General features: G+C 37.0%; 2 protein-coding genes across 2 annotated transcripts in view; one reads left to right on the top strand and one right to left on the bottom strand.

Moving 5' to 3' along the window:
• LOC110840944 (allergen Per a 4) overlaps positions 1–15,826 on the bottom strand; it is a 168,062-nt gene that overhangs the window by 136,648 nt on the left and 15,588 nt on the right. The window contains exon 2 of the mRNA XM_087358613.1: positions 13,972–14,021. The gene's annotated coding sequence lies outside the window, so the exon portion shown is untranslated. The remainder of the gene's footprint in view (positions 1–13,971; positions 14,022–15,826) is intronic.
• Positions 4,919–12,632, top strand: LOC147874871 (uncharacterized). The gene is made up of 6 exons (XM_087358648.1): positions 4,919–4,986; positions 7,408–7,523; positions 8,078–8,208; positions 9,290–9,369; positions 10,806–10,892; positions 11,929–12,632. The coding sequence occupies exons 2-6, from the start codon at positions 7,422–7,424 to the stop codon at positions 12,054–12,056; spliced, it is 528 nt and encodes a 175-aa protein (XP_087214774.1). The 5' UTR covers positions 4,919–4,986; positions 7,408–7,421; the 3' UTR covers positions 12,057–12,632.

The following is a 15,826-nucleotide window of genomic DNA, read 5'->3' as shown; positions in this document are numbered from 1 at the left end:
CTCGACCTACACAGAAAACAGCATAACATAAATATGAAGAGAGAAAATCAGGAAAGACTATTGTTTTGTATACTTTCATTTTCAGGTTCTTAGAAATCAGACGGGAAGAGAAAATATTTTGAACTGAGAAGTTGCAAGCATTTCCAGAATTTTATCTACTCCTAGCTTCCTCATGAGTGTCATTTTCATTTGTTTTCGTTGTTCCCAGATATTTGAACTTTGTAACCCTTTCAAATTTCTTATTAGCTACCCTAAGATAATTTTGCCCGCCTGTCTGCAGATAACAAGATACTAACATGTACTTAGCTTTTTCTGAATTTACTTCCAGCCCCACCCGTCTACTAGCCTCTAGTAAAACTTCTGCGTTCCTCTTTATTGTATTCATATCGTCCCCCAATAAATTAACATCATCAGCAAATGCCAATAGCTGATGTGTCCCATTCAATTGCAAATCCTCCTGCCTATCTTGGACTTTCCTGATAGCGTATTCTAGTGCAAAGTTAAAGAGCAAGGGAGACAAAGCATCTCCTTGTTTTAGACCGTTCTTGATGAGGAATGTCTCAGATACATATTTACCTACTCGAATTTTGCTGCAGGTTTCATTTAAGCACATTTTTTTTAGACTCACTAGCTTCTTTGTTATACCAAATTCAATAAGAATATTATATAACACTTTCCTCTTCACAGTCATAGGCTTTTTTGAAATCTATAAATAATTGATGTACGGTCCCACCGAACTCCCATTTTTTCTCTAGTATCTGACGAATGCAAAAGATCTGATCAATCGTTGATCTGTTACGTCTGAACCCACACTGATGATCCCCAATAATTTCATTCGCATATGGGGTTAATCTTGCCAAACGAATGTTGGATAGAATTTTGTATGAGGTTGATAGCAGCAAAATTCCTCGGTAATTACCACACTCAGTCTTGTGCCCCTTCTTATGAATAGGAATAATTATGGATTCCTTCCATCGTTGTGGCATCTCTTCCTTATCCCAAATTAACTTAATAAGCTGATGGATCCTCATATGCAACCTTTTGCCACCTGCTTTAATTAATTCTGCTGGACTCTGATCAATTCCTGGAGATTTATAACTTTTCAACTTCCCAATGGCTAGTTCCACTTCATCTAAGCTAGGTTCTGGCACCAACAGTTCAGCTGTATGCATTTTAATCTGTCTAATATCACCAGTCTCATAAACATTTAAGAGCTCGCTAAATAATTTTTTCCACCTATTCACAATTTTTATTGGATCTGCAAGCAAATTGCCACTATCATCCTTTACCAAATTGGTCTGTGGTTGATATCCTTTCTTAAAGTTATTAATGCCTCCGTACAGGTCTCTGATATTTTTTCCTTATTATTTGTCTCAAGTTCAGCAATTTTGCCCTTCAGGTATTCCCTTTTCTTATTCTTAAAAGTTCTACTAGCCTCATGTCTCAGGTTACATAGATTATCCGCATTTGTTTTGTTTGGGGCCTTCAACCATTGAAATTTTTTTCATAAGATAGTGTAATTGCGTCATATTGCGAATATTCTAACAATTATTTATTTTCATCCGTCTTATCACAATATTTAAAATTTCTTATAATTAAGATAATAAAATATTATTGATGTTCCATATCGATTGATCGATTTACATTTTGGAACATCCTTTTCACAACATGTTTCAGTTTTTATAAAACTATCTTCAGGTGTATAAGATTTACGAACTTAAAACTCAAATATTATTCCATTTGGTGATGTTTTATGCCATTTGTTTTTCGAATAAACATAAACAACAAATATAACTTACCGGGTATATACAAATTAAAATGTAAAGACTGTCCATTAACATATATAGGACAAACTGGCCGCACTTTCACACATAGATACAAAGAACATATTGCAGCCATAAGACACAATAAAGACAGTTCCGCATACGCAAAACATATTCTAAATACAGGACATGCATATAATACAATAAACGAAACAATGGACATATTAAAAATAGTACAAAACAAAAAACATAGGAATACAATAGAAAAATATTACATACAACAAACATATAAACAAAACATTTGCCTAAATTACAATAACATATTCCTTAATAATCCCATCTTCAATGCACTACAGATCATTAACCCCAACCCCGACAGCCACCTTTCACTTACTCCTTCCACAAGCAACCACAGTCAGTATTGACCCACACCTATACGATGACAGTCGTACTTCTGGATATATCGGAACAAACAATCAATCCTACATCTAAGGTATGTTTTATTTTTATTTATATCTTACTGCTACTTTTATCTATAATTTATATATTTTTCATTTTATTCTCTAAATTCTTTTATAAATTCTTTCAAATTCTTTAGTGTTTCTTTCAATCTTCTACTTACAGACCGATATGTACATCTGATTAAATTGAAGAAAGGACAACACCTCGCCCAAATTCGAAAAACAAATGGCATAAAACATCACCAAATGGAATAATATTTGAGTTTTAAGTTCGTAAATCTTATACACCTGAAGATGGTTTTATAAAAACTGAAACATTTTGTGTAAAGGATGTTCCAATATGTAAATCAATCAATCGATAAGGAACATCAATAATATTTTATTATCTTAATTATAAGAAATTTTAAATATTGTGATAAGACGGATGAAAATAAATAATCATTGAAATTTTGTTTGCTCCCTTCGATCTATTAATTTGGAACATTCCTCATCAAAACAAAGTTTATTTTGCTTTCTCCTGTGGTATCCTACTTTCTCTTTGGCTGAAATTATGATGCAGTTTCTGACATTTTCCCACTCCCTGTTGATGTCCACACTTTCATTACCTTCAATTGTCTCTAAAATTTGAAACCTATTTGAAATTTCAACTTGATATTGTTCCTTCTCCTGTCCCTCACTTATTTGTTTCAAATCAAATCTTTCTGTGTCGAAATTTTGTTTAGTTCGTCTACTTACTGAAAGCCGCTCCCTCACTTTCGCTACCATCAGATAATGATCAGTGTTACAGTCTGTTTCTCTGAAAGACCTCACATCAATTACATTTGTCTGCCTTCTATTATCTACTAACACATGATCTATTTCATTGTGTGTGCTCCCATCTGAAGTGTCCAAGTGTGTTTAAGAATACCACGATGTGGAAATTTTGTACTTTTTACAATTAAATCTTTTGACGTAGCGAAGGCTACTGCTCTAACACCGTTATCATTACTAAGTTCATGGAGACTCTCGCTGCCTATTGTGGGTTTGAAGATATCCTCCCTCCCAATTTTTGCATTGAAATCTCCTTGCAGAATTTTCATGTGATATTTGCCAAATGTATCAAATACTGATTCTAATTCTTCAGAAAAGCTATCCTTGATATCATCGCTTTTCTCCTCAGTTGGAGCATGAACATTAAGGACAATGATGTCGCACCAACGTGCTTCCAAAATTACGTAAGACAAGCGGTCACTAACAAATACAACTCTCTTAACTGTTGTCCTAATTCTGCTATGAACAAAAAAAACCCGTCCCTAACTGATGATTGTCATTCCCCTTTCCATAGAAAAATGTAAAATTGTCCACTGGGATGGTGCCCTCCCATTCCCAATGCACTTCCTGCACTGCCACTAAGTCTAACTTATTATTCTCTAATTGCATAATCACTGATTTCAGTGCCCCAGCCCTATAGAGGCTCCTAATGTTCCAAGTACCAAATCTCATGTCCTTTCATGCCTCAAGCAGAATTCGAATCCATGTTTCCAGTATCCGTTTAAGAGAGCTTACGTTTGAAAACTTAAATAATAAAATACAGCATATTTTGTTCAGTATACTTAGTAGAACTTTAGAGACGATTTCAGAAATGGAATGTATAATGCCTCACTACCGATGGTGTTAAATTTCTAATTTTGTTATACGTATAAAGGATAAGAAACTCTCACAATGCCATGTCCAAAAATTTGTTAATTTTATAATTATACTCATGGTATATGTTTAAAGGCAATATCCTTGACTTCTTTGATATTTATTTAACAGTGTTCATGTTCAGAAACTACGTTTGAAGAGAATATGCTTGACTGCTCTCGTATTTATTTTTTTGTACGAGAATATCCGTGACTCCTCTGATATGTATTTATCAGTAAGGCTAAACAGAGACATTTTTATCTTTATCGATAACATGGAAGAATTGTGCTGTTCGCTAACAAGTCAGACATTCTGACTACGAGAATTTGTAACAAGCACTTATTTGTAGGGTATATACTCTTGTAATCAAAAAATGAACCCACTTAAAACATTTAATGTATATTTTCCTAATTAACTCAACATAGCCGTAGATTATTTCAATAGAAATTTTATTTTGAAGGTAAATATGATAAAATTTCTCAAAAACTGTTTGTGGGGTCCGCAGTGGCCGCGCGGTCTGAGGCGTGGGCCTTGTGCCGCTTGGTCGCTGGGACCGTGGGTTCGAATCCCACTCAAGCCATGGATGTTTGTCCGCGTTTTTCTGTGTTGCGCTGTCCTGTGTACAGGTAGGGGCCTTGCGAAGGGCCGATCCCTCTACCAAGGAGTCCTACCGAGTGTCCATAGATAGAGCCAACAAAATTTGGGACCTTCACTTCTCAGGGAATTTAAGGGTATCGGAAAATTGTGCATACATTGTTAAACCGGAAATATATAAAGAAATTGTTTGTGATTAAAGCATTTTTATGTCATTTTTGTACACTACGGCAAAACATGCGAGAAGCACATCAGCTTACAAAAATATTTCTCTAACGTCATTTTCTAATCACTTATGACATAATACACTCCTATGAGCAATTTACATTACGGATATATTTATCTATATGATAAACTGCGGTGATAATATAAACAGGAAGGTCATGTATTTCTTTTATTCTACCTATTTTACAATTAATGAGGCACAGAAAAAACCCCGCTTTACGAATATATAAACGAATGTCCTAAGGAATTCACAAAGGAGACGCAGAAGAGTCCCAGGTCACGTAAGTAGCCTACACATAATTAAGTACTAAGGGCCTACATTGCTCGTATTCCTCAAATACTATTAGGGTGGACGAATTAAGGGACAGGAAGTGGATTATGGCATGGGAAGACGTAAGAAATGCATGCATTTTAATTAGAAATAAGACAGGATAGGCGCAATAGCAGCGCAACAAAGGAACGCAGTGGTCACCCAGCAACCCTGAGGATGAAAACAGAGATGGTTCTCGAAACGTTGGCAGCAGATTTGGTTTGTTCATGTGGAATCTGAGAATCTTATTTTTGGCCTGTGAACCTGTGACGTTTTTTAAAGAAATTTTTCATGTTTCCAAGAAAGATGTATACACAATGCTGTTGTTTGTATTGGATGTGAGTATACATCTTTTGGGGCATTCTGACTGTACATATATAATTCATAAAGATGAAGATACTACTAATATTACTAATAACAATAATAAAGTTCCTAGCAAACAGAAAGGTTAATAATTTAAACAAAGCAAATAATAACATGATTATTTATAAATGAAGCAATACTATCTACTTCAGGATATGATTACGCGTAAGCAAATGGTTACTAAAGAATCATTGCAAAGATTATTCGCAGCTGATGCGCATTTAGCAGATGGACAACTTTGCATGCAGGGCCAACAGTAAAAAGAGAGAAATCTCTAAAATTACGAAATGGGACACGCACACCAACAGTCTCGAGTAAGGGGGGACAGAATTTATATCCGCCATATACGTTAATAAGAAAGAGGGCGCCGAGGTGACTCCTCCAAGTGCCAAGAGTGTGAAAATGTAGGTTTTCTAAGGCATTGTCGTAATAATAACGGGCATGTGGAAAAACAAAAACGATTGTAACACAAGGATAATAACTTGCTCTGTATGCGTTCGAGCTTACAAGTGTCGGCAGACGTTAAAGAATTCCATGCAACTGAGGCATATTCAAGCTTAGATCTTACTACACTAAAATATAACATATAAAGACTGTCCAAACTTAAAAATAAAAAGTTAGAGCACGAATAAGACCCAATCACTTCAAGGCTTGAGAAGATACACAGTCAACATGGTGGTGAAAATGAAGTTTAGAATCACGGATGATTCCCAAATCTTTAATAATATCCGTACGATTAATGCGGGATCCACAAAGCTGGTACTCAAAACAAAACGTGTTGGTTTTCCTAGTAAATGAAATAAACTTGGTTTTACTAACATTAAGCTTCATGTGGTTTCATGCGCACCAGCCACAGAAGGAGTCAATGTCCTTTTGGAGTAAAGAGCAATCATGAGGAGATTTTATGGCCCAAAAAATTTTTACGTCGAAAATTTAATGACAAAACACAAATGATTAATGAACTCGTTGAAGTAGACAGGCCCTAATACAGATCCTTGAGGACCACCGGACAATATTTCAAAAGGAAGTCACAAAGCTTCAGAATAAAGTACTTGCGAAAGTCTGCTGGTTAGGTAACTACGAAACCAATTCACATAACCAGTAGACACGTTCATGTACAATAATTTCAATTACTTTTGAAAAATTGATAATTATGGTAATAGGTCTATAGTTTCTCACAGAAGCAGTTTTGTCTTTTTTGAAAACTGGGACAATAGTTGCCTGCTTCCGCAAATTGAGAAATTGTTGCTGAGAAAGTCTAAGATTGAAAATAAATTTAAGAATAGGAACAAGGGTTTCAGAACAACCCTTAATAATAAAACTTGGCATACCATCAAGTCCCACAGTATTTGATGGCCTCAAACGCTTTATAGCATTATGAACATCAAATGTCCGAGAAAGAAAATAAAGGTAACGCATCCAAGGTGGAAATGATGAAGGGAAAATCCCCAGAGCAAGAATTGTTATGTGCAGATTGAAAATGTTTGGAAAAGCATTGGCAATTTCATGAGGCGTAGTTATAAGAGCACCGTCTACTTATAAAATGCAACAAACCAGCATCTTTATTCCTAAAATTATACACATATATCCAATAATGTTTACTCTGCGTAGTACGCAATTTAACAGTCATTATCGCAGCGTTTTGCCGAAACAGTGTATATACGTAGGTGTTTCGTGACGTTATCTGAATAACCAGCTTACTCCATGTGGCCTTTGTAACGAAGACGGGTCGCATATCCCTTGAGCTAGAAACTGCTTTTGAATTATTACTTTGGTTTAGCGACATATTTCGAAGGTTTAAACCCCTATGCCCTTTTCTTGTGTTATGAAATAATTCATATATGTTTCCCGGCGTAATGTGTATGATAGAGAGGTGTGACGCGGAGGAAAATGGAATGTCCGTAACAACAATTAATGTAGGTCTGATAACGCAGTTTCTCTCTGTGTGAAACATGCAGGTCCACATATGCGTTCAGTATACTTAATAAATGACAAAAATATAAAATTAAGAAAGTTTATATTATTACAGGAACTGCAATTAAGATGTATCTTATCATCCTTCTGGGCGTAGTCAGCAAATTGGCGTTGGTTTCCGGTGAATGCGATATTGGTAGTCCAAAACTGGAGAATGTTGATTGGAATGAAGTAAGTACTGACACACAAGAATTATATAATTTTAACCGTCACACAAATATTTTATTGGACATTATAAACAATTTTATCACAACAAGTATCGGCTCAAATTGACAATCAACAGGTGATTAATGAACGTAATGCAAAAATAATTTAAGATTTAAAGTCTGAAGAATGCTGTCTTCTGGGTTGTTGCGCCATGTAGTCTGGTATAAGTTCACCGACGTTTCAGAGGTCCTTAATGCCTCCTTCATCAGGGAAATGGCGATGATAGAGGCAGCAAGGACCTCTGAAAAGTCGGTAAACTCCTACCGTCTACACTGCACAGCAACCCAGTAGACAGTAATCAGTAGGGATTATGTTAAGACTCACCAATATACACCACAACTGTGTTCCCCAGAAGATGACTGTAGCCAGTGTCATTAAATTTACTTCAGCCACCGACATCTGAGCTCACTCCTTTAACTCCCCTCACAAATTCCATCGTCACACTAATCAAAGTGCAACAAGAAAACTATCGGGTTAGACAGGATTTGTGTGTCTCAGTCTCTCTAATGATCTTACAGTTGACAGGTAGATGGTACTGGCTTTATCACACATCGAATAATGCAGAAGACAATTTGGACTGTGTTCGTACCGACTTCATTAAGATAACCACCAGCAGAATGTTTATTTCTACCCTAGCATATGATAAGAGGTGAGTTTACAACAGTAAGTAATTAAATTAACTCGTTTAGGGATTTCTACACTTTGCTTAATTACGTGACATTCACTGTCTCGTGATACAAGTGCTTTGGCACGTAGGCCTCTGAGAGGCCTTTTCACTTATATCTTAAATATAAATAATTAGTACGAGAATCTTTCATTCCGTTAATGATGACGGGAACATGAAAGTATATGCACTTAGAGAAACACTTTTATCCGTGTACCAGAAAGCCCTATAATCGAATTCTAAGGCAATGTCCTAGGTAAGCGATAAGAAGCGAGCTGGATAAGCAGCATGGGGTGTCATATGACATAAGGGAATCGCTTGTTGTGTCCTGCGTGAGAGAAACACACGGCCTTCCTGCGCATGCAACTTCAGTGTACTGCACGGTCAGAGCTTATCTGCGCATGCGCCTAACTGGCCAGCGCAGCGACCTGCGCGAAAATAACAAAATATTTGATCTCGGAATCCGGCCGCTTTACTCTCTTCACTGATTTGCTGTAACCTAGGACAGCGCCATACAAACAGCCAGTTTGATATTTCCGCTTCACCCACGCAAATCGCACCGCTCGCACTTAATCGCTCACGTAGGACACCGGGTAACTTCCACGGTCATTCGCTCGCAATATAAAATAACCGGAATAGAAGATTAAAATAAATACACATCAATTCAGATTTAAATACATCCAATCCTCTATTTGAGTTTCATAATCATGTTAATGGAAAACATGACTACAAGCGAAAAAGATTATGAAAACTGAGACATTTACCACAAGCATAAATATTTGACATTGATTTCATACTCCAAAAATTATGGATATAAATTATAACAAAATCCCACACAACACAAACTAGTTTAAAATATATGAATACATTTATATCTTTAATTTTCACATGTTACCTTCGTAGTGTATAATATTTTGTCACTAATTATTTATTTAGATCTGAAATTACAACATTAGGATACTTTGCCAGTCAATTATACAGTTTGAGATTCTGGCCGCTTATAATATAAACATTTTGTAGTAATTTATAGGTTAATGAACTGAATGTTCTTTTTCGATTCTAACAGCGAACAGCATGAAGTTTTAGTCACTGGAGAAGCTTCTAACTTTAGAAAAAACGGATGCTTTGACATTCTCAGCAAAGAGTGTAAGTATGAACTGAAGTGTCCAGGCACATTTTAATCAGGAAAAAGTACCAAACACTTCGGCGAAGAAAGTAAATTGAGTCATTTAAGTTGCCTCTGAAGCCAGTTTGAATAAATGAATAAATGTCCAAATATCTACTTCACTTCCTTAATGGCTTACGATGATTATAATAATCTTCGCCACAGGTAAGAAGTTGATTAATGATGAAATATTGAAATATTACTTATTAATTCTGAGAACCACACGAAACCCTTAACATATCCTCTGTGCAAAGTTTTGATACCGAGAGTTAAAATAGTTTACCACTGTTCTGCAAAAAACCACTTCCCAAACATCTTTTCTGGCGCCAAGGCTGAAACACAAAAATATATCGTGCAAGATACACAACTTTGTATTTAAAAATAAATACACCCATAAAAAAATAAATAAATTAATGCTCATAATGAACAATTGCTCAAATTAAGGTCAGGTCAAGTATGCCCATAGTTGATAATTCTCTTAAAGGCAATTACTTAGTAATGTGTGGACCTGCTTGCAATAATAAGTTAGTAACATTTAAAATAACTGGCAATGCCGATTTAATCGAGCTTCCTCACATAGACAAACCTTACGCCCTCAAGTCACCTAGAAATCTAAATGCGGTCTCAGGTATGGACAAGGTTAAGATACGAGGCGCGTCCCAAAACTAAGTTTCCCACTCGTCCCACAGCTATCAAACCTTATATTGCGCGAAGCGACTGTGCGTACGTGATAGAGCAATGACGTAACATGGCGCATGCACTAACGGCACCTCCCGCGTTCTCACAGTAGCATCGTTGCAGCTGTTGAAGATGGAGGTTCTTATTCCAGCTCCCGCCGACTGTGAAGTGCGGTCAGTGATAACGCTAGGCCGCACACGGCTCGACGGACAGCAAGTCTCCTGCAGGAGTTCAGCTGGGAGGTGTTTAATCATTCACCCTACAGCCCGGACCTCGCTCCCAGTGATTTCCATCTTTTCCTACACCTCAAGAAATTCCTGTCCGGTCAGCGTCAGCGTTTTGAGAATGACAGAGAGGCGGAGATGGTTGTCACACAGTGGTTCCAATCCCAGGCGGCAGACTTCTACGACACAGGTATTCAAAAGTTGGTCCCACGGTATGACCAATGTCTCAATTCCGGTGGCGAATATGTTGAAAATAGCTGGACACTTGCTGTATCTGTTGCAATAAATATTTCCATGAAATTGTGTTTTGTTTCTGTAAACGGCCCCAGGGAAACTTACTTTGTAGACGAGCCTCGTAACTTGTCCCTCTTTTAAAATTTCAAGAGCAAATAAACAGGTCAGTTCACGGTCGGATTCGATTGGTCTGTATTGTTTTTCGGATTTAACTTTGTTTACTGCAGCATACAGAAATATTTTCTGTCACTTGAACAAATTTTTACTTTTCATTTCTGCAGCGTTTTGGACTGGCAAATACCTTCTGTTGGCAATCGAGCGAGACAGTTTCTTCGTAATGACGTTTTGCTCAAAACAGGGTGGAAATAGTAAGTATAATTTTGATGATTACTTTATAAGGAGACTCGATGCTTCAACACCAAATACAGAGACGCTGAGTCCATACAGCATCACAGCCCAGAAGAACATCCTCGTATTCACAGATAAGATAACTTCAGATCACACACGTATATCTCTTGCTACACATACACTAGGCTATAAAAGGCTGAGCATTTACTTTTTTCAACATTTCTACCCCATCTGTCCCTGCATAACATTCCTTGACGTTCTGGCACTTAACCTCCTGCTGATAAGAACGGTACACCACCGCCGTCCCTGTATCGGCGCATACCCTCATGCATCTTGTGTGTTTTTCGACTCAGACAAACTCTTTAATAGGCCTATTTATTATTTGTGAAGACATCAGATCCTGAAAATATAAATTTTTAACAATTATCTGCCACCAAACCCTTGACGCTGAGAGTAAGATACTCTATAAAGTCACTTTTAAAAAAAATTATACGCTCTTCTCCCTTACCCAAAGCTTGCTCTATGCCGTATCCACCTCACCTTCAATGCTTTAAAACAAACATAAGGAACAAATCATCATGTTCATAGTTACTTCAACTAGTCACTTTATCGTCTTTTACTCAGTCAAAATGTACCTGTATCAAGTTATTTGACAAGTCACAAACTCATATGCATTAAATTGTTTTAATTCGTTCACTTATTTTAACACTGTTTCATAGTTATTTATTTTAAGGAGTTCATTTGTATTTTTAAACGAAAAAGCTCAGGCGGTGTAGCTGCGGTTTGGACGACCGGGTTTCAATTGGCCAAGAATTCCTCCCCATGTCCAGATCGGCTCATAAACCCTCCCAAGCTCCTGTCAAACGGCAACCTGGAGGAGGGTGTAAAGCGACCGGAACTCGCAGATGACTGTCGACAGTAAACAGATGAAGAACGTGTGGCGTCACTCTCTCCAACATTAACTTCAATTTCATTTCTTTATCTCTGATTCTATCTTTTATTAATCAAATAAAACTTCTAAGCTGAATTTTTACATAACACGTAATCTGTTTGCAGGAATTGCTTACATCGGGTTTCGAAAAAGGAGTCCTGATGAAGCGACATTGGAAAAAGCATTCAAAGCCTTCAATGAAACCGGCCTAGATCCCAGTCAGCTTGTGAAATGGAGTGCCGACCATTGCTAACTTTGGGAGCGCACGAACACAATGACAATATTTGTACTGCACATTCTTTTTTGGTGTAGGGTGTAAGGGGTATCATCTTCTGTTGAAAGCATTGTTCAAAAGGCAGATTTTTACAGATATGGATCCTTTGTAAAATTATAGGTTTCTGAGTCCAATTCAACATATAAACTGAGGCCAGAGGGGCTTGACTAATTATCCAAGCCATGCATATCAACACAAATATCATTTTACGTATAAAAAGTTTCATTTAAATTTGCATTATTAATGAGTATCCCATTTCTGTAATACGGCACCATGTAGTGTGGACTGTGTCTCTGATTTTTCGAATAACCTTACTGTCTCCATCTTCAAGGTAAAGTGGCTATCAAATGGCTCCTCCTGATACTTGCATAGCAGGCCACACGTCGTTGGGACGTGTTTAATTTGCTTCTACATGAAGCCATCATTCGGAAACAGAACACTTTCCCTTGAAACCTAAGAGTTTAGATATATTTCATAATAACTTGTTCATACATGCATACTTCCTGTTTTATCACTGGTGAAATCTATTACAAATTAGTAAATGTCTGCTACACATCTGTGTCTATTTACTTTAAGATGATATATTTTCAAAGCAAATTTTATTAAGGCCTGTCCTCACCTCATTCCTCTTCACATAACATTTTAAGTATTTAGAAGTAACTCTTAAGTTTGGAGATGTGTTTCAGCTTTGCGCACACAGCTGAAGCGTCCAACGTAAGAACACAACGCATTTTGAAATTCTGTGCCCACAAGGTCACATTTATTCTTGCAGTATACAGCTTTATGAGTGTAAAACAATCTTCTAAATTCGAGCCTGATTTTAATCGATTGAAATCGACCGACAACTGTGGGTGGACTGCGATATATCGGACTCGATGAAACATTTTTTATTCCACTTTCAAAACCAGTCTTCTCGACACATGAATAAAGAAGATTCTAAAAACTCATGATATAGGAGCCAGTAATCGAGACGTTTGACTGAAAGAGCGCCCCTTCGTGCAAACGAGGCTACGGTGGCCACTACGGTGAGGTCTGGAGGAGTCTGCTGTATCTCGCGGAACGGAAGCACAGCTATAAATACTGGCTTATCAATATTTAGTAGATTTTCAAGGGTTCTGTAGGATATACTTCTGTTTTATGAAATACATTAAACTTTATTGCATATACCCCTCCAATTCCATATAAGTGATAACAGTCAAATACTGACTTCAGCAGAAAAAGACCTAAATCGTGCGACATATGTTTGCTAAAAAATAATAACGTGTGACACTTGTATGTGCATTGAGCGGCCACATTTAGTTTTCGTAGGCCATCGGGAACTGAGTCATAACGTATCAAACATCGAAGGCCTCAAATTTCACATGTGTTCTTAGATTTACCATTCTGTCTTTATTACTCTCGGTTTCATGGTCACACTACGAAAGTGAATTTCTGTATGGAGACAGATCTTGAAGAAATGCTGAATGCTGTATGTTAGTAAGTTGAAATTACAAAGGCGGCTGCTATGCGAAAATTTGATATTTTGTTTAACAAATCAGGCAAACTGAACAAGCATCAATTTAAACCACTTATATTCTCCCTACATTCAAATAAAAATGTACTTTCGGATGAACGTAGACTTAAAAAATTATTGTCGCAACCTTTGTTTCGTATTATTTCATATCTTCGAGTCCAGGTTCACGCAGAGTAGTTAATGCAATAAAACCATGATTAGCGCTCAGGATACGCTCCTAGCAACCTAGAAACTCAAAACTTGCAACGTAAAACTCAGTTTCAACGACTCACGTCTAATAAATACAAATTCGGTTATAACGAGATCCGAGAGACTCAGGAAAAGTGCTCGTTATAACCGTTACTCGTTGTAACCATTATTGTAACTTTTGGTGTTACTCACTTCATTGGTTAGTTTGCCGGGCAGTTCTTCTCCCTACGTCTTCTGATAATCTGTAATATAAGAGAAGAAAGGATTAAGAGACTTGGGAAAAAACAAAGACCTCGATATCACGTGCACCCGCATCGTAGGTCATACTCTGTTCAAACGACGTAGCTGTGTAGCGGAATCATTCTGCTATTATTACAACTATTATTTTGGTTTTGAGGTTGTATATTCCTTACCTAAAAGTTTTATGTTCAAAATATCATAATCATGTTAGCTGATAACCCGTCGGAGATTGAATATGAATTTCTCCTGATCATTAAATCCAGGTTTTACTAGGTAACTTCTGCCAGAATACAAGGCTCAACAACCCTGAAGACAGCCAACTTCCACGTTTTTCTGTTACAACGAACCTATTCATTGTTCCTACTGGAAATCCACTGCCCGGCCCTGTCGCTTTACTGCTGGAAACAAAATAATTTGCCTGCAATGACTTATGAGGGTTTACTTATTTAATCTGTGGGTCTGCATTTCGTGAAGAACCTTAGTCGCCTCACACATGTAAAGCTGTTCGTTTAATGTGTAGACAACTTATGGGACTCCTTGCATAGGGAATCAGCCCGTCGCAAGGTCTCGACCTACACAGATCAGCATAAGATAAATATGAAAAAGAACTTCATGCCTCGAGCAGACGTCGAACCCATGATCCCAGTAACCGTTTAAAGGGGCTTAAATAATAACAAACAACATATTTTGTTCAGTATAATTAGTAGAACTTTGGAGACGATTTCAGAAATGGAATGTATAATGCTTCACTACCGATGGTGTTAAATTTCTAATTTTGTTATAGGAAACGCTCACAATGCCATGTCCAAAAATTTGTTAATTTTATAATTATACTCATGGTATATGTTTAAAGGCAATATCCTTGACTTCTTTGTTCATTTATTTAACAGTATTTAAGTTCAGAAAATACGTTTGAAGAGAATACGCTTGACTGCTCTCGTATTTATTTATCATTTTGTACGAGAATATCCTTGACTCCTCTGATATGTATTTATCAGTAAGGCTATACAGAGACATTTTTATCTTTATTGATAACATGGAAGAATTGTGCTGTTCGCTAACAAGTCAGACATTCTGACTACGAGAATTTGTAACACGCTCTTATTTGTAGGGTATATACTCTTGTAATGAATAAATGAACCTACTTAAAACATTTAATGTATATTTTCCTAATTAACTCAACATAGCCGTAGAGTATTTCAATAGAAATTTTATTTTGAAGGTAAATATGATTAACTTTCTAAAAAAACTGTTTGTGGGGTCCGCAGTGGCCGCGCGGTCTGAGGCGTGGGCCTTGTGCCACTTTTTAGCTGGGACCGTGGGTTCGAATCCCACTCAAGCCATGGATGTTTGTCCGCGTTTTTCTGTGTTGTGCTGTCCTGTGTACAGGCAGAGGCCTTGCGACGGGCCGATTCCTCGTCCAAGGAGTCCTACCGAATATCTATAGATCAAGGCAACGAATAATTGTGACCCGCAGTGCTCAGGAACCTTAAGGGTACCGGAAAAATGTACAAACATTGTTAAACCGGAAATATATAAAAAGAACTGTTTGTGATTAAAGCGTTTTGGTGTTATTTTTGTACTCTACGGCAAAACATGCGAGAAGCATATCAGCTTACAAAAATATTACTTCAATGTCATTTTCTAATCACTTATGCCATAAAACACTCCTACGAGCAATTTACGTTACGGATATATTTACCTTTATGACAAACTGCGGTGATAATATCCACAGGAAGGTCATGTATTTCTATTATTATATCTATTTTATAATTCACGAGGCACAGAAGAATATCGCTGTTTTCCG

This window comes from Zootermopsis nevadensis, unplaced genomic scaffold (assembly GCF_977971745.1).
Source record: "Zootermopsis nevadensis isolate Lab colony 2312 unplaced genomic scaffold, Znev_1.0 Znev_ptg000003l, whole genome shotgun sequence".
Classification (NCBI taxonomy): Eukaryota; Metazoa; Arthropoda; class Insecta; order Blattodea; family Termopsidae; genus Zootermopsis; species Zootermopsis nevadensis.
This window is presented reverse-complemented; position numbering and strand designations above follow the sequence as displayed.